General features: G+C 36.4%; 1 protein-coding gene and 1 long non-coding RNA gene across 3 annotated transcripts in view; one reads left to right on the top strand and one right to left on the bottom strand.

Annotated features, from left to right (window-relative positions):
• Window positions 1-27,103, bottom strand: part of LOC121969946 — a 68,975-nt gene that overhangs the window by 26,801 nt on the left and 15,071 nt on the right. For both annotated transcript variants that reach the window (XR_006108740.1, XM_042520280.1), the window contains exons 8-9: window positions 12,368-12,418; window positions 5,982-6,034 (exon numbers count right to left, since the gene is read on the bottom strand). Coding sequence is in view for 1 of the 2 variants with exons in the window: in XM_042520280.1 (XP_042376214.1) it covers window positions 5,982-6,034; window positions 12,368-12,418 (104 nt within the window). In the remaining variant the exon portion in view is untranslated. The remainder of the gene's footprint in view (window positions 1-5,981; window positions 6,035-12,367; window positions 12,419-27,103) is intronic.
• On the top strand, window positions 8,828-11,113 carry LOC121969947. The gene is made up of 3 exons (XR_006108741.1): window positions 8,828-9,251; window positions 10,447-10,751; window positions 10,841-11,113. It is a non-coding gene; the product is annotated as an uncharacterized LOC121969947 (long non-coding RNA).

Raw genomic sequence — 27,103 nt, 5'->3', positions numbered from 1 at the left:
TTGGGGTGAGTGAGATAGACAAAGCACTACTGGAAAGAGATCAAAAACTTCAAATCGTTAAGTGTCCAAGGGGTGCTTTGTGGTCTTAGAACTCCAATGCAGAACTAGCAATTGAGGTAGGATATTAGACATTTCCTTTGAGCTCATGATGATTTTGTTGATTTCTTCTCTAGTTCAAACTTGAGTTTGTATTTTCCTTGTGCATCCCTTTCAGGAGAAAGGATAAGGGGAGGACTTTGGAAAAATAGAAGAGTCAATATTGCAAAATTTTGGTAGAGAAAAAAAAGCAAGTTTGTATTTTCCCTGTGTAACTCTTTTGAGGAGAAAAGATAACGGAAGGAATTGGAAAAACAAAAGAGCCAATCTTACAAAATTTTGGTAGAGAGAGTATGAACAAATAAAACTCTTGAATGTTAGATTGGCCAATCCACAGTCAACCAGTTGGATGTCCAAGTGGTCAACTGATCAATCCGCCACACCTTGTCAAGTTAACAACAAGACAAAGGAGAAAAGGAAATAAGGCAAGCATCTTTTATGATTGGATGCAGTGATATATCCGGATTGTATAGTAGTTTATACAATTGAATAATTGAAATTGAGCTTTTGTGACGCCGTAGATTAGTTTTGCTGCCCTGGATTAGTTTTGCTCTAAAGAGAGGGAAGACTGGAGAGAAGTCCTCTTAAACCATAGATTTACATTTTTTTTTCTTTCTACAATTTGAATTGCTTCTAATTTCTAGGATAACTGGAACATATGTTATATTTTTCTTTTGGATAAGTAAAATTTATAGCGCGAATCAAAGTACAAAAACTGATCTTTAGGAGTTCCCCATGTTTGACGAAGTATCAAATCAGAGAAAACACCTAGGGACCGGGGACCGGTATACATGAATTTGCACACACTTGAAGATCCTTTCAATGTCTAATTGTCCCTCACTAAAGAGGCTTTTATTTCAATCCTTCCATACAAAATGAATCATAAATGACAAGACAAGAAGACAAGCCTTTGTCAACATTGGGCCCCCACCGTAATGTCTTCCAAAGACTCTCAACATTCATCGATAGGTGGACATCACAGGTTGCATATGAAGTGGAACATATACTGTAAATACCCGGGGTAGTTTTGATGTAATCAACTAAGTTCAGTTAGGTCTTGTTGTGTTTTAACCCTTGTGTCTAAGTGTGCAAGAACTTAAGAGTACAGGAAGTCGAGCGAAAGACGCAGCTAGCGAGAAGAATGGCACGGGAGAGAGCCGACGGGGTCGGTGCATTTGAGGGACGAGATGCTGCGAAAGAGTACACCGGTGGACGAGAAGGACGTGTACAACGTTCGAGCAACAAGAAGCTGGGGAGGAAGCCTGCTCGAGGAGAAGGCCGGAAGATGGGTCCGGGTGAGCCCAATTCCAGATGGACGAAATCACCCAAACAATCGGAGCAGCAGAAGAGCCAACAGGGAGCTGCAGAGCTACTAGAGGCGCCCTCAATGTGGTTGGAGGCGCCTCCGCGCCTTTATGTGGGAGGCGCCTTCAACCCTTTTGAAGGCGCCTTAGACTGGCAAAATGTAACCGTTAGCGAAGATAAAACCTTATCTTCACTTACCTCGCTGGAGGCGCCTTCCACCTTGTTGGAAGCGCCTCCAGCCTCGGATAAGATTTTCCAGGGGCTATAAAAAGACCCCTAAACTTAGGAAATATTCAACAACTTCTGTATTAACTTTCCTAGTCATTCTTGAGCTGTTAACGCGTGTAAAAGGCTTCTTCATTTTCAACGAAGGAGATATTCTAGTGCTTTTCAACACCTTGGGTTAACAACCACCTAACTTGTAACTAAGTAAAACTCTGGTCTTTTACCTGCTCTTTTTAAGTTGTTATTTCTTTTATTATTGTTATTGTGCTACTAATCTTGTTTGAAAGGATAAAGAAAGGTCCATTTTTAATTTATAGGCAATTCACCCCCCTCTGCTGGCCCCGCTGCACCAACAATTTGTATCAGAGCCAGAATGCCTCAGAAGAACTAACTGCTGGCTGAAGCACCAAGACGATGGCCAGCCCGAGCATCTACCCACTGAAGTTCGAGAGAGAATTCGCGACTTGGAAAAAACACATAGAGGTATTCTTTAAAACAGACTTTGAATTGCTTTTAATTATTAAATATAGTTTTGTAGCTCCTAAAGACCCAAAGGAAATGAAAAAGAAGAATACCAATGGACCAAGAAGGAGCAAGCGGACTTCGTAGCAAATGGGCGAGCCGAATTCCATCTGCTGAGTGTGCTGCCTCCACAAGAAGTCAGTAGAATCGGTGGCTTGAATCAGCAAAGGAACTTTGGGAGAAGTTCCGGGAGCTACACGAAGGTACGTCCGAAGCCAAGCTCGTAAAACAAGATCTGCTTCGGAGCCAACTGATCAACCTCAAGCTGAAAGGAGAATCGGTAGCGCAACTGCAAGCTAAACTGAAAGAGTTGATCATCGGACTCATGAATCTCGGAGAAAAGGCAACAAACCAAGATTCCCTAAGGTGCGCATTAAATACTTTTCCAAGGACACCCGAATGGTTCTCAATCGTCGACTCCTATTATATTTCTAAAGATCTAGAGGTAAGCACATTAGAAAATTTATTTTCCACTTTGGAACTTCACGAATCTAGATGTACAGAACCAAAGGAGCCCAGACAGAACATCGCCCTGAAAGCAAGAACAGACGATCCAGACTCCGAAGTGTCAATTGATGAAGACGAAGCGATCCTAATGGTAAGAAAATTTAGTAAATTTATTAAATCTAATAAATTTAATAAGTCGTAGGCAAAAAAATACTTTTGGAACAAGAGAAAGGTACGATGCTACAACTACCAAAGAGAAGGACACATCAAGCACAACTGCCCCGAATTGAAGAAGAAGGACAAGGACAAGGGCAAAAGACCAACAAGATCAAAACACAAAAATCTGAAGGCCACATGGGATGAATCGTCGTCCTCTGAGTCCGAGATCGAAGGTTACACCGGACTAGCTCTAATGACAAGCCACCAATGAGAAGCTGAAAGCAACTCAGAGATGAGCATCAATAAAGGGGGAGGATCATCAGAGGAGTGTTGCAATGAAGGGAGAGCATCAGAACACGAGGTAAGTGGGGTATGTGTGCTATCTCCCAAGTAATCTTTTGAATTTAACAAAATACTTTCTAAAATATGTGCAAATTAGAAAAAAGAAAATATGGACTTGAAAAAATAATTAGCCAATGCATGTCCACTAAAATTATTTGATAATTTAAAATTAGAAAACGAAAAATTGAAAACACAAATAAAGAAATTGAAAGCTACATTCAACCAAAGTTAAGAAATCATGGTAGAATCAACTGGTACATTAGACATCACCAATGACAAATTAGGAAAATTCCAAAAAATTATGTACCTCCCAAATTTTTATTAAATCCAGAAGGCAGGAACCTATATTAAGTTCTAAAATCTATTTTTTTATTTTGATATAAATTGCCTCAATTAGAAAAAAATTTTATATTTCGAGTTGAAAATTTTTCTATGCTATATGATGATTTAATCTACAAATAGAGACTTTTTCAAATTTTATTTATTGTTGAGTTATTTTTGGAAATTTAAATGTATTTTGAAAATCTTATTTTTATGTGATAAAAGATAATATTCTCTATCCTTATTTCTTCGTATAAATTTTTCTAACAGTTTATTTTATTTTTTCCCAAATTTTTTTTATGAGATCAAAAGGGGAGAAATAGGTACAAGTTTAGGGGGAGTTAGGATTTAGAATTTTTACTCATTTTGCACATAAATTTTTACTTATTGTTATCACTTTTATTTATTATATTTTTAACCCTAACTTGAACTTGGGTTGACGCACATCAAAAAGGGGGAGATTGTAAGTACCTAGGGTAGTTTTGATATGGTCAACCAAGTTCAATTAGGTCCTGTTGTGTTTTAACCCTTGTGTCTAAGTGTGCAGGAACCTAGGAGCACAGGAAGTCGAGCGAAAGACACAACTAGCGTAAAGGATGGCACGGGAGAGAGCCGACGAGCTCGGTGCATCCGAAGGACGAGATGCTGCCGAAGAGTACACCGGTGGACGAGAAGGACGTGCACGATGTCCAAGGGACGAGAAGGACGTACACGATGTCCGAGAGGCGAGAAGCCGGGGAGGAAGCCTACTCGAGGAGAAGGCCGGAAGACGGGTCCAGGTGAGCCCAATTCTGGATGGACGAAATCACCCAGGCGATCGATGCAGCGGAAGAGCCAATTGGGAGTTGCGGAGCTGCAGGAGGCGCCCTCAATGTGGTTGGAGGCGCCTTCGCGCCTTTTCATGGGAAGGCGCCTTCAACCACCTATTGAAGGCGCCTTCAACCCTTTGAAGGCGCCTTAGACGGGGCAAAATGTAATCGTTAGCGAAGATAAAACCTTATCTTCGCTTGCCTCGCTAGAGGCGCCTTTCACCTTGTTGAAGGCGTCTTCCATCCTCGGATAAGATTTTTCAGGGGCTATAAAAAGACCCCTGGACCTAAGAAATATTCAACAACTTCTGTATTAACTTTCCTAGTCATTCTTGAGTTGTCAACGTGTGTAAAAGGCTTCTCTACCTTTAACGAAGGAGATCTTCTAGTGCTTTTCAACACCTTGGATTAACAACCACCTAGGTTGTAACCAAGTAAAACTCTGGTCTTTTACCTACTCTTTTTAAGTTGTTATTTCTCTTATTATTGTTATTGTGCTACTAATCTTGTTTGAAAGGATAAAGAAAGGTCCATTTTTAATTTACAGGAAATTCACCACCCTCTTGTCGGCCCCGCTGCACCAACATATACTATATGAAATGCATTAATTAGATAATCTTGGATATGTTTATTTGTGCATTTGTGATATTACTGCGACCTTTGATCAATGTCAAATTTGTCATTATATTATGTGATTAAGAAGAATGTAAAATGATGACTGAAAAAGATGTTATTGGCATGCATGTCTTACATTTCATGAATGCAAGATTGCTTGGGCAGACGTGGTTATTGGAATGCAAGTGAAACACACAGTCGGATGTTCAAAATTCTACTAAGAGCTCATGGCAAGTGTATCTTGAACATGGACAGAGATTAAAGGGACACATGATTTAATGTACTTAAACTATAGTATACTAGACATGTGGTAACATATAGAGGTGTGAGACATGTAGGGATGTGATATATTGCAATATATGAAGCATACACCGAACTTCCTTGGTGTTTACTTCTTGCGTCATCTTTCAAATACACTTATGGGTAGACAATAGTCACAATTTGGGGAAGTGTTGTGAGATATTCCAAAACAAAACCTTATCTTGAGTGAAACTTTTGGGCCATGAAACAATTTATCCTTTTATTCTTTTCTGCATTTAGAGGTATGTCAAGTTCCTTTGAAACATTAAGCTAGACTAAAAGTCACAAATGTTTCTTTTTTGTTATACAATAATATCATATTAAAGTGTTTTATTAAACTAAAGATACTGAACATTTGAGTTTTCATTTTAACTCATGTTTTCATTGGGTATATGGGTATTTAGTGAAAGACAATTTTTGGTGCTTTATTGTATTTCTACATGTCATGTGTTTGTATGAATTTGTTCTTTCCGAGTTTTTTCAAAATTTTCATCAAAGATACATAACTCACACTGTCTACAATTAAATTTTAATAATTTTTGAAGAACAATTTTATTATAGAAAATCATATAATTTTATTATAGACTCATAGTGTAATGTTGTGTTACATGAGGTTTGTGATTTTAGCTGAAGTTGTTTTGTGATCTTTATATGCCATTAAGAAACATATCAACTATTCTGTGTATATCCATTGTGTAATTCTAGTTATGCACTGAAAGAATTTATCCATTCCCTAGGCTATGGAACCACTAAAGCACAACAATAAAAAGTGCGATAAAATACCAAGATTATATGACAACCTATTTAACAAAAACAAAGTCAAGTCATCAGAGGCCAAACTTGTTATCCGTTGTGTTTCTGTAGAACTTATAAAATGTATCCCAGTGCTTGCCCTGCAATTTGAAATATCATGATGTTAGTAGGAAAATATTGAAAACAAAGTCATCAAAGTCAAAAGAAGATGGAAAACAGATTATGAGTTTTATCTAAATTATGCATAGAATAATTTAAGTGTAAAATTCTAAATCAAAGGTATAACTGTTGAGGACCTAATTATAAGTAGATAAAAAATTAACTTGTAAGTTGTGACTATATAAATCATAGTGATATAAATATAGAATGAAACAAGATAAAGACATAAAGATAGAGGAGACAGCCTAGGAGATTAACCCAATAAATTTTTCCCACTTCAATTAGTATCAAAGTCTCCCATTATGTTGATCTGCTTTTTGCGCCATCCTCTTCTTCTTCCTATCTCCACTGTTGAGTGTTGCTTGCCTTCTTCCAGATCTGCAGAAAACTGCAGATTCCTTTTAAATTTTCCGCCAGATAGTTCAGGTCTTTTTCTTCCAAAAACTCTGCACATTTCTGCAGTTTCAATTTATCAACAGCCTTCCAGATTTTTTCTTGTGCTGCAGCAGACGTGTGCATATGCTTTCTTATCAGATTTTCGTCCACATTTCTCAGGAGTTTCCATTGCTTGTTCAGATTCTCTTCTCCAAATTTCTACATATTCATTCGTCATAATTTCTACAGCTCTGCAGGTCTTGACTTCTTGTAGTGTCAATATATATATATATAATTTTCATGAAATAAATTATCTAAAATAATAAGGCAGGTAATGTAATGTAGGTTTTTTTTCTTTAAGCATTGCCTTTAAATTTTCAGAAATTCATGTTTAATTTCAAAAAATTAGAGTTTCAATCGCATTAAGTAGGTATTGGTTATTATATGCTATTGGACCTGAATAATTAATATTTAACTATTAAGTTAACAGGCCTAAACTAAACTATGATAAACATATAACCCTGGTCTAGTTTCATGAGGATTTTTGGAAAAGAGACTTCATCTCCTAGCCTAGGGTTCTTATTGCCAAGTCCATCTCAAAAATTGTGTGTAAAAGTTGAGGAATTTTGGAAGAAAAGTTCTCGATTGTCTCCCATCATTCTCCTATGCTAAGGCAAGATTCCTAACATTTATTTATGCACTATATGGGTCATAATATGGATGTTTTGATGCTTGATGCATGACTTATTATTAACGAGTACGTTTTTCAATCGTTGCAACGTTTTGGTGAAGTTCTACAACCTTTTGATTTGGAAATTTTGATGCTGGAATTTTCGTTGAGTTTGATGCTGCCTTAGGGACGTTGGAGTGATGGTTTGACAAAGTTTTGTTGACCTTTTGATTGAAAATTTGTTGCTAGAAATAATCAGGAGTTTGCTACTACCTTAGGGGCATTGGAGTAATGGTTTGATGAAGTTTGTTAACCTTTTTATTGAAAATTTGTTGTTGGAAATAATCGGGAGTTGTTGTTGCCTTAGGAACATTGGAAGGGTGTTTGACGAAGCGCTGGGCTGGAGTCGAGGAGGTTCGGTTCAGTGGTTTGACTATGAGTCAAAGAGATCAGGAAGGGGGCTAGTCGATGGTTGGGTCGATAGTTGAGTTGATGGTTGATCCAATGGTTGGGAAGAGGTTCGGGTGAAGATTTGCTATCGATCGTGTTTAGAGGTTGCAGTGGGAGATGGGAGTTGGATCAATTCTGGGACAGCAGTTTGAGGTGCCAATAAGGGGTCTCGAGATGAGGTTTTAAAGTCCTGGATTGAGGGGTTGAAGGTTTGGGCTATATGGGTACGTTTAGAGGTGGATGGAAGGGGATTTGATGTTTTAGTTTAAACCAATGAAAGTGGCGGGCAACATCTCTAAATTTTATTTTATGTCTAAGCACCTTTAATTCATTTATTACGAGCCGCTGGTATTGCATTTTAAAACATAGAGAAAATGAAGGAAATTATATGTTTTAGTGATGATTTCGATGCATGAAAAGTAAAACTGTTTTTCTTTTAGCAATGAGACTTTGTTTGTGGCAACTTGACGGGTAAGGAGCTCGACTTAGAGGATACTGGAATTCTTACCAAATCAGAGGAAAAAGGGGTTGTGGAAATTGGCTTAAAGGATATCGGTGAACACTACCAAACCTAGTACTAGTGTAAATGTTTGGTCAAACAAACAGAGGTTGAGGTAAAGAGGCCACATTCAATGAAACGAACTCATTTAAATATTCTGATGTTTAAGGTTGATATGAAAGTAAATGTTTGAGGTTATCCTATTAAAGTTTGAAAGTTCATGGAATTAAATGTCAGCAAGATTTTAAATTTTTGTTTTAAACATTCAGGGTATTTTCTTAAAGATATATTAAAAAACATGTGTATGTAAATTTATCTCTTGTATAAAATGTTAAACTTGTTGAATCTTTAGACTGACTAGGTCCATATGGTGCAAGTAACGAGGAGACGAAGGGTCTTGATGGATGAGTCAGCTCATACCAAACAGTGCACACTCGATGGCCTTGTCTTTCAATTTATGGCACTCTCCGCATTAGGATGTTGGGTTTTCTTTTTTGAGTCGATGATGTAGTTGATTGTTAGATGGTTTATGACCCTTTAATTAGTTGGCTGCACATTTTGATCCTTTGGACATTTATTACCACCATTATGTTCAGACAGAATTTTTATTTGACTTCTAGTTGAACCTACTCGAAATGCATGATTTTGAAGTTGAGTTATTTTATTTATTCCGAAAAAAAATCCTCTGGCATTTCTTTTAAGGTCAGAAGTTGAGTCTATTTCACTTCTTTCGTTTTTTTTGGATTTCTTCATAGCTGCAAATTTGCTCTTCACAGATGTCCGGATGGGGTATCAGTCATCATAAGGGTGCGAGTATTAAAAGTTTTATGCATAACATCAACCAGTCCTTTCCACTGAGTGCTAAGCTTTCAAGTATAAAAATGGACCAACAATTGGCGTGGCAAGCCAAACTATAATAGTTGAAACAGTTGAAAACTAGCTTGTGATCTTCTAAGAGGTAATGATGCATGCCTACGGCTCTGCAAAGACAAATATGGACAAATGTGGTAGTATCAAAGAACTGCCTATCAATTGGAAGGTCTCTTTTAGACATAGCAAAAGATGGAGTTTATTAACGAACTGATAGAGGAGACTAAGTATGAGATATTATGATTGGTTTTCTGATGAACATGCTGTTCATTTGGATCCCTGGTTTGAAACCAAGGAGCAGGGAGGACTATGCTTTGTTATTAATTTACAAAAGGTATTCAAAAAGATTGAGCCCTACTAGAGTTTTATTCTTTGACTATAATGTACTATTTTTGTATTGTGTTGTGTTTCAATATTCGGTGCTAGTGGCCAATTGAAGGTAGAAGGAGAAAGGAGATGAAAAAGAATAATAAGTTACATAGTTAAGTTTGGAGTCAAGTGTTGCCATAACATAACACTTATTGAGAAGAGTGACACAACGACATGAGTATTATCCATGTCAAATGGTATCGAGTTTCGTTAATTTATTGAAACAATACATTTCGACAGTGTCGTGTGATTTCAAACCATGCAATATTACCCTAGGCAACTACTGTGCCCTTGACCAAAACCACCACCCAAAAAAATAAGAAAGAGAAAAAAGAACTTAGCAATTCTGAGCTGTCACACTCCTCTCCATTCACAGAAAGCTTTTGCATGTGTCATAGAGGATTCTTACGGCGCTCAATATTTGTTGTTGCTTCATTGAAATCATTCTATATGGTGACCTCTGCCCTTTACGTAAATGAATCTCTACCACAACAAAGACAAGCTTTAAGAAATTTAACAGGATTCTCTTCTTGGTAGCAGCCCCTTAGTTGAGTGTTAATGTTCAATTCATGTCCTGACTTCACAAAATGCACCTTTAGGATCGATGACGTCCTTGTTTCTTGATAATACAAACGCCAGCATACCATATTAGGGGGTTCCAAGCATATTCTGGTAGTATCATTTTTTTCTTTGACCTAATAGCAAAGTCTCATCCTACCAATATTACCTTGGCAGATGGATCACCCTACCAGCAAGAGGCATTGGTGGGCCTCTTATACTTACCATTCATTGTCTTTCATCCTCTATATGGCTAAGTTTTATTTCAATCTACTAATTAGAAACAAACTCACTAAGCTAAAAAATTGCTCAGTAACCTCTACTGTTAACTCTACTCCCATCCAAAATTCATGAACTAAAAAGGTGATTGACCAAGTATATGTCTCAAATGATTGTATCAGTTGATTTTGGTTACACATTCATCTGTCATGGTCGATGATTCTTCCCTGCCCAAGATACAAAAATCTTAACAGTTTTAAATGTAATCCTGCCAAGTAGGTGGATACTTTTAGCCCCCATTTCCAGAGTCAATAATGTGCTTTTTTAAATTTTCCCTCAGCTTATAATGTTTGGAGAAAAGGCTGAAGAATCTCTCCTTGCAGATCAACACTAGTGAAACATTTCATCGGGGGAACAACATGTGGACAACTATGACATGACACCACGGTGATACTACCTATTGATGACACATGAGGGTTCCCAAGATAGTGTCAATGTGGGTCAAAACTTCAGTAAGGTTTTGGCAAGGCTTCCAAAGACAGTACCAATGGAGCAAGGCTTCGTTGAGGCTCCAGAAGATAATACTGATGCAGTAAGGCTTTGGTGAGGAAATCCTGACAATGGCACAGCTTTTGCAAGGCTTTGCAAGCCTTCCTGAAACAGACCTAATGTGGTAATGGTTGGCAAGGTATGCAACTCCTTGTTCACCTCCTCTGCCTCATTTACCATACCCCTTATCTCTTCCCTTCCTCTAGCTAATTCTCCTCCTCCTCTTAGGGTTGTACTCAGCAAAATCATTGGCACCATCGCTCAGCACAGTCAGCATGCCTCGTTCTGGGCAAGGATAGAAATCCCACTTGGAACAAAGATTTCAAACCTTTTATTGGAATTCTAGTTGTGTCCATTCAAATATTAATTTAGGTACTTTTACCTATATGGATTATTCCACATGCATGACTTGTTTCTTTATAGTGAAAGACCAGTTTGAAAGTCTGAAGTTTTTTATTCTCTTCACATAATTTGGACCTGCTATTCGTGGATTGAGAAATGACAATGTTAAAGAGCACTCTCCAGTATTTTCCATTTTTCCTCTCTAGTCAAGTCATTCTCCATTAGTCATCATGATCTTCTACACGTCAACAAAATAGTGTTGTTGAGAAGAAAAATAGGCATTTGGTTGAATAAAGATTGCTTGTAATTTGTGAAGGTGTCACTCTCCATCGAGTTATCTTATTAGTTGAATGGCTGCTTCTGTTCTTCGTGATATGTTTTAATTCAATTTCTTTATTCTCTTCCCTAGCAACACAAGGTTGTGAGTCTACTACGATTCAATCAATCATTCATTTTGACAAATGTAATAACCTTTGAGTTCATTCTTTCTACCACTATCCCACCCACCACATCAGAGGCAAAGTTAGGTGTCTCTCATGCCTATTCCTAAGTCTTTTCCATCATCTTCTATTACAAAATAAGTGAAACAACTCAACCACTATAGACATACAACAAAAGATCAGGAAACCACTTGCCGTGCACATTGTTTCCAATATAGTATTTCTCAAGAGAACGAAACCATGGTTTCAAATTTCATACTGTATCAAGCAGCATGGTCGAAACATATCATTCTAATAAATTACCAAATCTCAATACTACTTAGCACAATCAATTTGCCATATGTTCCTATGTTAAATCATGTTGATGAATATCGTGTCATGTCAACATTCAATACCCCTTAACATGTTACTATGCGTCAAGACGAATTGAAATAATATTTACTATTTTTTAGCTTATGTTCATAATATAATGTCACAATTGTACCATTCTAAATGAAATGCAAAGTCCACAAGCTTAGGTATATAGTTGTATATTATTCTTTTTTTTTTTCTTCATCTCCTTCCTCTAACCCTCAAGATGTTACTTTGATTCCAATGAACAATTGATAGACTTGCTCTTCCAAGTTTAAGTGATTGAATACATTAGTAACAAGCTAGGATTTCAGAATATTCTTGAACTAGCATGAGGGAGAGCCTTAAGGAATTAAGTGTAAATAAACAAAGATGTACTTGTAAATATAACAATCATAGCAATCTAAATCTAAGATACCACTAACATGAGATAAGTCAAGGTAGGGTGGGAAACCTAGGAGTAACACTAACATTTTCCCCACTACAAAAATTAACAAAGGGGAAAATTAAATAGAATTTTAGTTAGTACATTGCTTGCATGTCTATGATAAAAGAATATATAACATATAATCAAATGAATATGATAATTTTTAGTAAACCCTTTCAGTGAAACAAATCAGACCTTTATTTCGTCCCCCAAAAGGCGCTTCATCTTCAAATTTTGAGAGAAAACCTACAATAGAAATTTCACACGGTTGGTGCTTGGAGCACAACATTGAATCCAAATTTTTTATGTATGACTAAGGTTAAAATTAGGTTTATTGAGATATGTTATCTCAAATAACAAGAATTAATCACCTTCATTAAAGAGTGAGACATATTTATATACAAATTAGAAATCTATCTTAGGAAACTATAATTAGTGTAATTGATAATTAACCTAATTTGACAAATATATTAACTAATACATATATTTTCTCTCTCAAGTTGGAATATAAATATTAATTATACTCATCTTGTTACAAAGATAATCAACCCGAACCTCATTTAAAGCTTTTGTGAAAATATCCCCGAGTTGTTCTTCAGTCTTCACATATCTTATAGAAATCAAGCTTTTACAATCAATTTCAATGTGCTTAGTTCGCTAATAAAACACAGGATTCGATGCAATATGAAGAGTAGCTTGGTTATCACACCACAGTTTTGCTGGTACTGAAATTTTAAATCCTACTTCGGTCAAGAGTTGATATATCCACATTATCTCACACACAGACTGTCATAGTCATATATTCTAACTCTGTACTAGATCGTGACACAATATTTTACTTCTTACTCTTCCATGAGACTAAATTTTCTATGATAAAGACACAATAACCTAAAGTAGATCTTCTATCTATTTTGGAACATGCCCAATCTGCATTTGAAAAATATTCAATATGAGTGTGCCCATGATTTGCATATATGATACCCTGGATGAGTCATGGTAGGATAATTCAACTTCTCAACCAATCTTCGATATCTCTCAAGATGCTCAAATAGTTCTCTATCTCCTATGAGGTGCATGTTTGAGTCATTAGAACACTATAAGGCTTTGTCTCCAATTTTTCTATCTCAGTTAATAGATTGAGGAGATATTTTCTCTAAGATAAAAATATACCTTTTTTACTCCTCATAATTTCATCACCCAAGAAATACTTTAGCACCCATAAGTCTTTTGAGTGAAACTGAGTATGAATGAAAGATTTGAGAAATGAGATTCTTATAATATCACTACCAATGATAACAATATCATCCACATAACTAATAAAATGACATCGATTTTTAACTACTTGTACAACACGGAATGGTCAAACGTGCTTTTCATCATATCGAATTTTTCAACAACCTAACTAAATTTTCCAAACCAAGCACGAAGACTTTGTTTCAAACCATACAAAGATTTTCGAAGACGACAAACTCACTCGGACTGCCCCTAAGAAACAAAATCAAGAGGTTGCTCCATATACACCTCCTCTTGAAGATCACCATGAAGAAAAGCATTCTTGATATCAAGTTGATGTAAAGGCCAATGATGAGTAGTGGTCATTGAAATAAACAATCGAACGGATGTTAACTTTGTAACAGGAGAAAAAGTGTCAAAATAATCTATATCATAGGTATGAGCATAGCCTTTAGCAACAAGACGGAATTTTAATCTGGCAACTAACCCATCCGGATTGACTTTAACTACGAATACTTATTTGCATCCAATAGCCTATTTCCCTAAAGATAGATTGACCAAGTCCCAAGTGTCATTGTCATCTAAAGCATTCATCTCCTCTATCATTCTATCTTTCCAACCAGGATGAGATATGGCCTCATGAATAGTTTTAGGAATAAAGATAGAGTCAAGTGAAGGAATAAAAGAACAAGAGGAAGACGATAAGCCGTTATAAGAAACAAACCTTTGCATAACGTAATAGAAAGATCATAACTCGAGACTAGATCTAACAATGAACTAGTAGTTGCAGGACATGAATCAAGAGGTTGACGCCTAGAATAGAATTGAATAATAGGTGGTTTGACAAAAGTCAGTTCCGGGACGAGTGTAGAGGATGTGATAGAAAACACTAACAAATCATCATCCTCCTTTTAACAAGTCGGAATAGGTGAGGATGGGAAATAGGGCATGTCTTCTATAAAGGTAACATCGATTGAGACAAAATATTTGTTAATACTAGAAGCCTTGGCGCAACGGTAAAGTTGTTGCCATATGACCAAAAGGTCACGGGTTCGAATCCTGGAAACAGCCTTCTGTAAAAAGCAGGGTAAGGCTGCGTACAATGGATCCTTCCCCGGGACCCCGCATGGCAGGAGCTTCGTGCACCGAGCTGCCTTTTTTTTTTTACTAGGATAATAACACCTATAATCTTTCTAAAGACAAGAATAACCAAGGAAAATACACTTCAAAGACTTGGGATCTAATTTAGTGACATGAGGATGAATCGAACAGAACAAGTGCTACGAAATGACAACTTATTAGGAAAAAGAATTTTATAAGGGATCTTACCGTGAGGAACTATGGATGGCATGTGGTTAATAAGAAAATATAAAAACTACATCAGCCCAAACAGGTTTGGGAGCATTCATTTGAAATAAAAGAACCCATGCAGTTTCAAGAAGATATTTGTTTTTACGTTTAGCCACACCATTTTAGGATACAGTATCAATACAAGAGGTTTGGAATAAACCGAATGTATATTCCTTGGCATTATCACTTTGCAAAGTATAGATGGACGCACACATTTAACTGAGTTTTAATCTTAGCACAAAGGCACAAAATAGAAAAAATAACTCAGAACGATTTTTCATTAAATATAACCAAGTTACAAGAGAATAATCATCCACAAAAGTAACAAAATGTCTAAAACCAGGTTTAGACAAAATAAAACAAGGGCCCCAAATATCATAATGAACTAATTCAAAAGGAATAGTAGCATGTTTATTTACTCTAGGACTCGAACTAAAATGGTGTTGTTTTGCAAACTGATATGATGCACAATCTAATGAAAACAACTTGCCATATTGTGGGCAAAGCTTTTTGAAAGGGAGAGATGGATGTCCCAACCTACAATGAACCTTGAAAGGAGAAGCGATACTTGAGCAAGCAAAAGAATTTGAGAGTGGTGTGTCAAGAATATAGAGGCCTCCTGACTCATGTCCTTTACCAATAATTTTCTTCGTTGAAAGATCCTGAAATAAGCAATGATTTCGAAAAATTGAGATGCAATAGTTAAGATTACGAGTTCGTTGACTGACAACAACAACAACAACCAAACTTTTTCCCACTAGGTGGGGTCGGCTGTATGAATGCTTTTACGCCATTGAGTTCTATCTCCTATTATATCATCATCTATATTTAAATAAATTTTATCTTATTTTATTATTGCTAACCAAGTTTTTTTTGTCTTCCTCTTCCTCGTTTGATATACATGTTTATCATAGTTTCACATCGCCTAACTGGAGCATTTATTGGTCGTCTAAGTACATGTCCGTACCATTTTAAACGTGTCTCTCGGAGTTTTTCTTCAATAGTTTCAACTCTGACTTTCTCTCTAATGCTCTCATTTCTTATTTTGTCCATCCTCGTATGTCCACACATCCACCTTAACATCCTTATCTCTACAACTCTCATCTTCTGCTCATGTGCTCGAGTCATAGCCCAACATTCAACTTCATATAACATAGCAGGGCTAACTGCGATTTTATAGAACTTACCTTTAAGTTTAAGAGGTACTTTACGGTCATATAAAACACTCGACGCTCCCCTCCATTTCATCCATTCTACTTGTATTCTATGTAAGACATCTCTCTCAATCCCTCCATCGTTTTTTAAAAATGATCTTAAATATTTAAATCTCTCGATTCCGGGCAACTCGTCCTCTCCTATCTTAACAATTGTTTCATTACTTCTAATATTGCTAATCTTAAATTCTATATATTCTGTCTTTAATCTACTAAACTTAAAACTTTTCCCTTCTAGTGTTTCCCTCTAAGATTCTAGTTTAGCATTTACTCGTTCACGTGTTTCATCTACCAAAATAATATCATCTGCAAAACGATGATAGTTTCATCCAAGATTTCGTTGACTGAGAGAGAGCAAATTAAAGGATAAATTTGGTAAATGTAAGATAGAAGATAGAGAAAGTAAAGGGGTAGGGTTGATAGTGTCAGAATCAAGAACATAAGATAGAGACTCATTAGCTAAAGTAACGATAGGAGTGTTAGCTTTGGACTAAAAAGTAGAAAAGAGACTAGGATTACCTGTCATATGATTTGTGGAACCAGAATCAATGATTCATTTGGAGGATGAGAAAAGAAGACATAATGCATTTTGTATACCTGAATCAGCAATAGCAGTGACAGAGGGAAATGAAGACTTGAGTAATTTCTGATATTTTAAAAACTTAGCAAATCCATCTATAGAGATAAAAGATCAATTTATTAAATGCATCATTAGTATATGTCATATGGCCAAGTGTCTTTGCTGAATTTTATACTAAACTTTCTACACTCAAATTTTGTATGTCCTGGCTTATGATAGTAGTTGCACACAAAACCACCCAAATTTGGCATTCGAGTTTCAAAGTCCTTTGAGTCACTTCCTTTATATTTTGAAATAGATAAATGTATAAAAAGTTTCAAGAGGTTGTAACCTCAATCAGCAAAAATGGATACAATCATAAAATAGGAGTTAATAACCTCTACATATGAGGTATACTCCTTAATCATCCTATAATCGGTCACACCATAGCAGCATACGAATAGAATTCATCCACGTTTACTCACTCTCAATGTATGTCCACAAAGCGATAAACATGTATCTGAATCTTCCAAAACATCCTCTCAACATCAGGAGCAATCCCATCAAAACAACACCGGTTGCGGGCTTCCCACAAAACATATATCATACTTGAGACGCCAAGGTGTCGACCACATCACCTTGTCCTATAGAGCACAAGTGATGGGGCACTCAAATAACAAGTGCTCGTTCGTCTCCTCACCGCAAAGCACACCAGACTTGTCCGAAACATATGTCATTCGGTCAGTCGTATGTAGTTTCCCATGTGCTAATATCCATACAATAAATCGGTACTTTGGCAAGATCTCCGGTCTCCAAACCACATGTATCCAAGTCACCACCGGTCCTCTTGTCTTAAAGAACTCATAGGCGTTTGCAGTCCCATTTTTCTCCACCGCAAACTAGCCAATCAAATCTATGTTGGCCAACCCTTGTCCATGAAAGCCCTACAAGATTTTATCACGTATGCCCACGAGCCGTTTAATAAGGGGAGAGTCCGAGGCATTGGCCTTCCATTGTCAAATATTTGTAAAGGTCAGTTCATACCTTGGCTATTAACTTAATCTATAAAGGCCACCATTTAACGATATAGAATAAGAGATCGTCATGACGCATTCTTTAATCTATCCTCGGTACTATTGGGGAAAACCAAAACCAACGAGAGCCGAACTAAGAAAATCCCAATCAACCATGTCAAAGGTCTTCTTCAAATCCACCTTAATCATACACCTTGGTGAAATTCTTTTGCGGACATACTTCCTTAGTAGTTCTTGGCTTATGTTGATGTTATCTTCAATAGAACGTCCTTGCACGAATGTCGCTTGTGCCGGGCCCAACAAGTATCCCAAACCATTGTTAACTGGCAGTTAATACCTTGGCTATTACATTGTAAAAAACATTACAATACGAGATCGAGCGATAGTCCGCAACTCCTGATGCATGATCCACCTTTCATACTAGAGAGATCACAAAGTGGTTCCATTGTTTTAGCAACTCTCAAGAGTGAAAGAACTCTTGTATTGCTGCAATAAAATCTGATCCAATTATATCCCAAGAAGTTTGAAGAACTTCGCCCCAAACCCATCCGGACCCGGCGCCTTGTCATTCCCAATGTCAAGAAGGGTTGTCCGAATTTCTTCCACTCCCACCGGCCTATATAGATCCACTGCTTGGCCATTTGTTAGCTTTTTTTTCAAGGAGTACCGCACTACCACACAAACTGCCCTCTGCTGAATGTCCAAGCAAGGAGTGAAAGAAATCCACAAATTCATCGGCCACCTCTCCCAAACTTGTTTGATCCCTATTTCTTTTGGTGAGAGTGATGATATCATTCCTTTTGATGTTATGCTTCACCACATCATGGAAAAATTTTGTACATTTATCCGAACTTCTTAGGTAAACATTCTTTGTCCGTTGTTGATAGAATTGCTTCTCCGCCTCCGCAAGAAGAGTAATTTACCTCCGTATCTGCCCATAGTCCGTAGGAATAACCCCTCCCTCTAGAATTCCTTTTTGCATCTCCTCCAAATTTGGCTTTGCCCTTTTCACCTTTTTCGAGATGTGCCCAAAATGATTCTTGTTCAGCTCTCTTAACCGACCTTTAAACTGGGTTAGTTTCGTCTTGAACACAAACTGAGTGTTCCCTATAACTAGAGCAGTCTATGAATCCTCCACCTTATTGAAATCCCCATACAATGTCCACAAGCTGAGGAATTTGAAAGGTCGATTCATGGCTCTGTCTTTTGCAAGGGTGGGCACCATGGCACAAGAGTGATCAGAAAGACAACCGAGTGTCATGAACTCCGCATAAGCGTCATAATATGCCATCAACCAATGTGAATTAACCAAAACTCTATCCAATTTGGAAGAAATCGTACTACTAGTCCAAGTGACCCGACATCCAATGGAGCGAAGATCCACCAAGCTAGAGCAAATATTTGAAAATCTACTAGAGAACCCCTTTCTTGTCATCAATTAATAATATTGAATTGAAATCCCCCATAATCATCCACAACTCAAAGATAGTCCCATTAAGCTCCATAATCGCATCCCATAACGGCCTTCGGGTGACAATAGAATACAACCCATAAATGAAAGTCACCAAGAAAGCCCTCCCAGACACATGACACCAAACATGACAATGAATAAACTGATCGGTCGTCGTAATAATGTCCATATCAACTCCCTGTAAATCCCATTAGAGCGATATACAGCCACGGTTAGACATATCAAAATTATGAACATGCCCCATACCTGAAAAATGTCATTGTATAATCGGTTGAAGAGATTCCTCCATGAGTTTCATTTCGAATAAAGCCATCATCTGGATATTTTTGTGCTTGAAGAGATGTTACACCCCAATGTTTTAGGGACTTGTGAAATCCCCCAATATTTCAAGCAGCAACCTTCATTTGGCACCTCCTGAGCTGCTCGGACCCATAGTTGTCTACCGCATCGCGTAGGAGCTGAAGCTCTAGTAATTACCATGCCTACTACCCCATTGCTCACAAATTCAGCCGAGGAGGAGGAAGTCAGGCCCAAGGTCATAGATGCATCCGATGAAGAAGAAGTCGGTGCCGAAGTCAAGAGATGCCACATTGCTTGATATCTGTGTCATTGTTAGAATTTGAGGGATATTCTAAGGCAATTGCCTTACGATTTTTCTATTTATTTGATAAGTATACATTCACTATTTGAGTGCATATTATATATTTGATTGTCTTAAACTCATTTACTGAATGTCCGTAATATAATTCATAGCATGAAAGAATTTGTGATTGGATCGCAACTAGTGATTATCTCTACCTGTGCAATTATGAATATATTGAAATTTACCTAGTTGACGAATTGATGCATTCGGACATCATCAATTCTGTAAGACTAGCACGGGATATACTCCTTGGTTTGGCCAAGTAGCTATTTTTCCACTGGTTGGAGATATTGGGATGTCGAGCGTTAAACGTAGATGCTAGTTATTGTAACTAGTTCATTGGAGTAACTCGCTGTAAGATTTCATATGGTTCTTTACATATATATAGATATGTCTGTGAAGTTCTTACTACAGCACGAGTGCAAGTTTTCTTCGACTTAAGGTATACAAGTCATCTTGGTCAGCAAGCATCTAAGATGTGGACCCGGGATGATTTAGTATAAGTTGAAATGCCCGAAGGAGACGTATACCCTATGGCCACTCGTTAGGATTATTACTCAAAGTCTTTGGCCAAAGCATCACATGTTAAGAGTGGGAGACTCTTGTATACATGTAAGAGTAATTTGAATCCGCAGAACGAGAAAATATTACTTGGCTAGGTGTGACGTAATCAGCCTACTGGGGACAAAACACATAGACCATGTCCTGAACCAAGTGGGTATAAGACGAGTGAAAGGAACGAGGCACGACTCACTGTAGCTGCTGAAGGGTTTAGAATTAATTCTAAGATCAACTATGATTTTCTGACTAATTGGGGATCATGATGTACTAATAGGTATCACTCATGATCGTTCTATAATTAAGTAGTTAATTATGGACGGCAAAAATAAACCAGAAACCTATTAGGTCACATACACTAACGAGTCTCTAAAAGACGTAAAACAAGTTAAAGAATAAGATTCTTAGATCAAGAGATAAATGTTTGGTTGGACCATACATAAGATAAATATGGAAATATTTGTCCCAATGGAAGCGCGGATAGGTCACATCTCTTATGGAAGAGTTAGACCATATTTGATTTAATCATGAATTAGTCAACCAACTTGGTTTTGTTGTAAACCAAACCAAGGGTTTAATGGGCTAATTTTTTGTTAAGGGATAATGGGTTGAATTTGGGCTTTCTAATCCAACTCATTAATGAGGACTATATATTGATATGGTTGAGAGAAGATTATACACATGAGATCATTAATTGACTTGTAAGGCTTTTGGAAAACTTTAACCTAATTTCTCTTCTCCACTCCCTCTCCTCTCTCTCTTTGTCGCCGCCAACATTCCCCTTGTTGTCGTGACTACCACAAGGGAGAAAACTCTCCCTTATATGCTTCTCTTCCTCTTCCTCTTGATCACTCTTCTTCGCTCATGGCTAGTAACTTCCAAAGGAGATACTTGTACTCAAGGAGTTATTTTGAGGAGCTCGGCGTGTATACGAATAAAGGCGAGATTCAACAACGTCGCTACGATTGATGTCCTTCTCGTTACATGTCATCTGTAAGGTACACCTAACGTAAATTTACTTTCCGAAAAATTTAATTATGCGATCATGTTTGACATGTTGTATCCTTGTCTATGTGTGGTGCGTATGATATAACAATTTAGGAATTATTATTGTTTTCTTTTCCGCTGCACATGTTTACGAAATGTGTTTTAGCACACACTGCATTGGGCATATCCCCACAGTGGTATCAGAGCCTGATCGTGCTTCGACATGATCATAAAATTATTTTACGGTTCGTAAATTGTGTTATAATTAATTTTAGAATTTTTCTAGAATTATTATGATTTTTCTATTTTTGGAAAGTTTCCTAAATTGTCAGGAAATTTCATTTTGGAAAGTTTCTGATATAATTTCTGAAAATTAAATTTAGAAATATTCTGTTAATTTAGAAATTATTATATTTAGAATTTTTTGAAATTTTAAGAAATATTCTATTTTTGGAAAATTTCTTAATTTGTTAGGTAATATCAAATATGGAAATATTCTGAAATTTTAAAAAAAAAAAAAATCCAGATCTGAAATATTCTAAATTAAATTATAGAATTAATCTTTTTTAGAATTTTCAGATTTATTAAAATATTCTATTTTTGGAAAGTTTCCTAAATTATTAGGAAATACCAAATTTGAAAAGATTTTAAAAAATCATAAAAAATTTAAATTTGAGATATTCTAAATTAAATTATAGAATTAATATTTTTTAGAATTTTCGAATTTCTTAAAATATTTTATTTTTTGAAAGGTTCCTAAATTGTGAAGAAATACCAAATTTGAAAAGATTTGAAAAATCACAAAAAATCAAAATTTGAATTATTATGTGATAAATTAAGAAATATTAATTATTTATTTCTTAAATGGTTAGAAAATTAATTTAAAAATTTGTTTCTAAAATAATTAAAGATTCTTGATTGATAGAAAGATTCTAAATGAGATATATTAATTAAATTTAGAAATTAGTTTTCTAATTTGATTAGATAAATCTTGATTTATTAAAATCATATTTGTAATATATTTTTATTTTCAAAATAAAATTATAATATATGTAAATTTATGCCATGAATATACCATATTGTATGTCATGTAGATGCATTAATTATGACATAATTAGTTTTTATCATGTGTGTGATGTAATTAGATCTTACTATATGTATGTGTCATGTTATGTCATGCGGTGATGTGTCATGTCATCATTTATGTCATACATGTGACGTGTCATGTCATCATTTATGTCATGCGTGTAATGTCATGTTGATAGAATTTTGCATGATGTAGATGAGACCTAAATCCATTACTCAATATTAAAACCTACACCTTCCGTTAATGTAGTAAGAACCAGAGTTTAAGTTTTTGTTTAAGTTGTTGGCCAAAGTCAAACTCAACTTGAAATTAAATATGCTCAAACCATGAAGATGCAATCTCATGATTAATAGGTTGGCTTTAAACTTGAAACCTTGATTTGTTATGTCAAAGCCATAATCAATGTGGATAGAGGTGAAGTTGGGCGATGTGCATTTGATGTATACTTGTTAATATGTTAACAACCCGATATTTATGCGAAGATCAATTAGTTGTTACCATAATGTGATAGTTGCATATAAGTGCTATGCAATCGGTAAATATGTTATCTACCGCTATAGCTAAGAATGACTTGTTGGCCAAAATCAAGGTTATTCATATCTATGGTGGATATCAACCCACTTGGAGAAAACCTACCATCTCCCGAATTCAAAATAAAGGTATTTAAATTTGATAAATAAGCGGGCTTTTATGTAAATTATTTACATAAATAAGACCATGTCTCTTATACATTCTCGTTTTTGTATTTTCAGGTTAATCATTTAATTATAACTTCTGTTAATCTACATTCGATTTTGGACTCGAACAAACTGACTGGGGCTGAACTTCTTGGACTGGTTTCAAAATTTGAGAATTGTTCTCAAAGCTGAAAAACTTATGTCCTTGATCAGCCTCTTCCCACCAGTCTTGATGTCGATGCAACTACGGAGCAACTGTTGGCCCTTCAGAAACATAAGGATGATTTTGTACTTGATAGTTGCATCATGCTAGCCGCTATGACTCCTGAATTACATAAACAGCAAGAGCATTTGGATGGTTATAATATTGTCTATCATTTTCGTGAGATATTTGATGACCAAGCTAGATCTGAAAGGTTCGAGGTCTTTAAGCTTATTTTTTGCTCAAAGATACAAGAGGGTTCATCTACAGTACAATACGTATTAAAGATGAACGGCTATATAAAGCGTTTAGCATCACTCAATTTTACGATGGATTATGAGTTAAGTATTGACTTAATTCTACATAGTTTACCAAAAAATCATTCACAATTTGTGATGAACTATCGGATGAACAATTTGGAATCGGCCATCCCCGAGATGATAAATATGCTCAAGACTGTGAAGCCTTCTGTTAAAGGTGAACAGAAAACTATGATGTTAGTAGACTCCTCCAAGAAAGGTTCTAAGAGGAAGCCAAAACATCAGACTAAAAGGAAGAGCAAAAACGCCAAGACAGTAGACCGGCACAAAAGGGCACATGCCATCATTGTGGCAAGATGGGACGCTGGCGAAGAAACTGCAAGATCTATCTTGAGTCCATGAAGAAGAATAAGGCATCTGATGCCCTATCCTCTTTAGGTATTTTCGTTATTGATTGTCATGTTATTTCCTTAAACACTTGGATATTAGATACTGGGAGTGGCTCACATATATATAATGACATACAGGGGCTAAGGAATAGCAGAAGACTCGTCAAGGGAGAAACAAGTCTACGAGTTGGGAATGGAGCAAAGGTTGCTGCAGTCACCATCGGAACATACTTGTTAAAGCTTCCTAGTGGACTTGTCTTAGAACTAGATAATTGTTATTTTGTTCCTGCATTAATAAAGAACATTGTTTCTATTTCTTGCTTAAATAGAAAAGGTTTCATTTAACTTTTAGTAATAATTGTTGTTATATAATCTTAAATGGTGTTCTTTATGGCACTGGAACTTTATGCAATGGTATCTACGCGTTAGATATATCTATTGATGTACTCAATATTGAAAAGAACAATAAACACGCCCGAATAGATAATCAATTAACCTCTCACTCGTGGCATTGTCGCCTTGGCCATATAAGCAAGAAACGCATATCTGAATTACAAAATATTGCAGTTCTAGAATCATTTGAATTAGATACATTTGATACATGTGATTCATATTTAAAAAGCAAGATGACAAAGTTACCTTTTTCTCGAAAGAGTGAACGAGTTAATGAGTTACTTGGGCTCGTACATACCGATTTATGTGGACCACAACTCATGCATTAGGAGATTATAGCTACTTCATTACTTTTATTGATGATCACTCTCGTTATGGGTATATGAATCTAATGAAATACAACTCTGAAACCTTTGAAAAGTTTAGAGAATTCAGAAGTGAAGTAGAGAAACAACTTGGTAAAAGTATTAAAATATTTCGATCCGATCGAGGTAGTGAATATTTAAGCCAAGAGTTTCTAGATTATCTAAGGGGCAATGGTATCTCAATGGACTCCGCCTTATACACCACAATATAATGGTGTATCGGAAAGGTGTAATCGAACCTTGTTAGACATGGTTAGATCAATGATGGATCGTGCAGATCTTCCCAAGACCTTTTGGGGTTATGCACTCATGACAACTATTTACTTGCTAAACAAAGTCCCGACGAAGGTAATCTCAACTACTTCATATAAGGTATGAACTAGTAAGAAACCCCTCATATCTTATTTAAAGATATGAGGATATCCTGCTTACGTGAAGAGGACTATATCAGACAAGTTGGACGCCAAGTCTAATAAGTGTTTATTTATTGGATACCCTAAGGAAACTAAGGGTTACCAACTCTATCACCCCTTGGAACAAAAAGTGTTTGTTTCAAGGCATGCTACCTAGAATTTCTCTTACAGGAAGCAAATGGGAGTATGGTTGAACTTGATGAAGTTCAAGAGACTCTAATAAACAGTAATGAGATGTCTAGTCAAGAACCACAACAGAATATGACACAACCTCCTTGTAGATTAGGTAGGAAACACAATATTCCTGAGAGATATGGATCTCTTGTAAGAGAATCGAATGATGTGTTACTTATTGAGGATGAGGAATCTAAGGATTACAAAGAGGCTTTGAATAGACAGAAAATGATACGTGGCTTACAGCCATGAAGTCGAAAATGGATTCCATGTACGAAAAGTAAGTTTAGAACTTAGTGGACCCACCTGAAGGCATTACACTTATAGAGTGGAAATGGATTTTCAAGAAGAAAACCGACATAGATTATAATATTATTACAAGGGAAGGTTGGTGGCGAAAGGTTATCGTCAAAGGCAAGGCATTGACTATAACGAAACTTTCTCACCTGTGGTCATACTTAAATCCATTCGGATACTCCTGGCCATATCAGCTCATCATGATTATAAGATATGACAGATGGATGTGAAAACAGTTTTCCTTAATGGAAATCTGCTCGAGGATGTGTATATGACACTGCCCGAAGGCTTCACATTTGTCAATAAGAATAAAGTATACAAGCTTCAACGGTCCATTTATGGACTAAAACAAGCATCCAGGAGTTGGAATATCCGTTTTGATGAGGCGATCAAATAGTTTGATTTCTCATAAAATCCAGACGAACCTTATGTGTATCAAAAGGTTAGTGGGAGTGTAGTCGTATTCCTAATATTATATGTTGATACGATGTGCTAGTTCTACAGTCAGTTAAAGTTTGGTTGTTCAATACATTCTCCATGAAAAACATAGGAGAAACAACTTACATCTTCGGGATGAAAATCCATAGAGATAGAATAAAAAGGTTGCTTGGTCTTTCACAGTCTATATATATATAGACAGAGTACTAAAACAGTTAACATGTCTGAATCCAAAAAAATATTTCATACCTATAGCCATGGAATTCAACTTTCGAAGTCTATGTGCTCACGCACAGAAGACGAGAGGATTTGCATGGATAAGAAACCTTATGCGTCCGCAATAGGATCTATCATGTATGCTATGTACAAGACCCGATGTATCATATGCTCTAAGTGTTACGAGCAGATACAATCTGATCCAGGATTGGATCATTGGGTGGCTGTCAAGATGATCCTTAAATACTTAAGAAGAGCTAAGAATATGTTTTTAGTTTATAGAAATGGTGATATGACCATACACAAATATACAGATGCTAGTTTCCAGACGGACAAGGATGACTCCAAGTCCCGGTCTAGATTCATATTCATATTAAATGGAGGCGCGGTTAGTTGGAAAAATTCCAAGCAAGACATTATTGCAGATTCTACCTGAGAGGCGGAATACATTACAACTTCGGAAGTAGCAAAGGAAACGGTTTGGATCAAGAAGTTCGTTACTAAACTTGGAGTGGTTCTATCCATTGTTGAAACATTACCTGTTTACTGCGACAACACTGGAGTCATTGCGCAAGCAAAGGACCCGAGGTCTTATCAGCGATCAAAACATGTGCTTCGCCGTTATCATCTGATCAGGGAGATCGTTAGTAGAAAAGAAATACAACTCGAGAAAATTTCCACTAAAAGGAATCTAGCGGATCCTTTGACAATGGCTCTACCACAAAGCAACTTTGAGAGTCAAGTTTGTGCTTACGGTTTAGGACACCGTGGCGATTAGCTTTAGACCAAGTGGGAGTTTTAGAATTTGAGGGATGTCCTAAGGCCTTACGATTTTTCTGTTTATTTGATAAGTATACATTCATTATTTGAATGTATATTATATGTTTGATTGTCTTAAACTCATTTACTGAATGCCCGTAATATAATTCATAGAATGAGAGAATTTGTGATTGGATCGCAACTAGTGATTA

This window comes from Zingiber officinale, chromosome 4A, assembly GCF_018446385.1.
Source record: "Zingiber officinale cultivar Zhangliang chromosome 4A, Zo_v1.1, whole genome shotgun sequence".
Taxonomy (NCBI): domain Eukaryota; kingdom Viridiplantae; phylum Streptophyta; class Magnoliopsida; order Zingiberales; family Zingiberaceae; genus Zingiber; species Zingiber officinale.
Note: the sequence above shows the minus strand (reverse complement) of the source record. Positions and strands in the feature narration are given on the sequence as shown.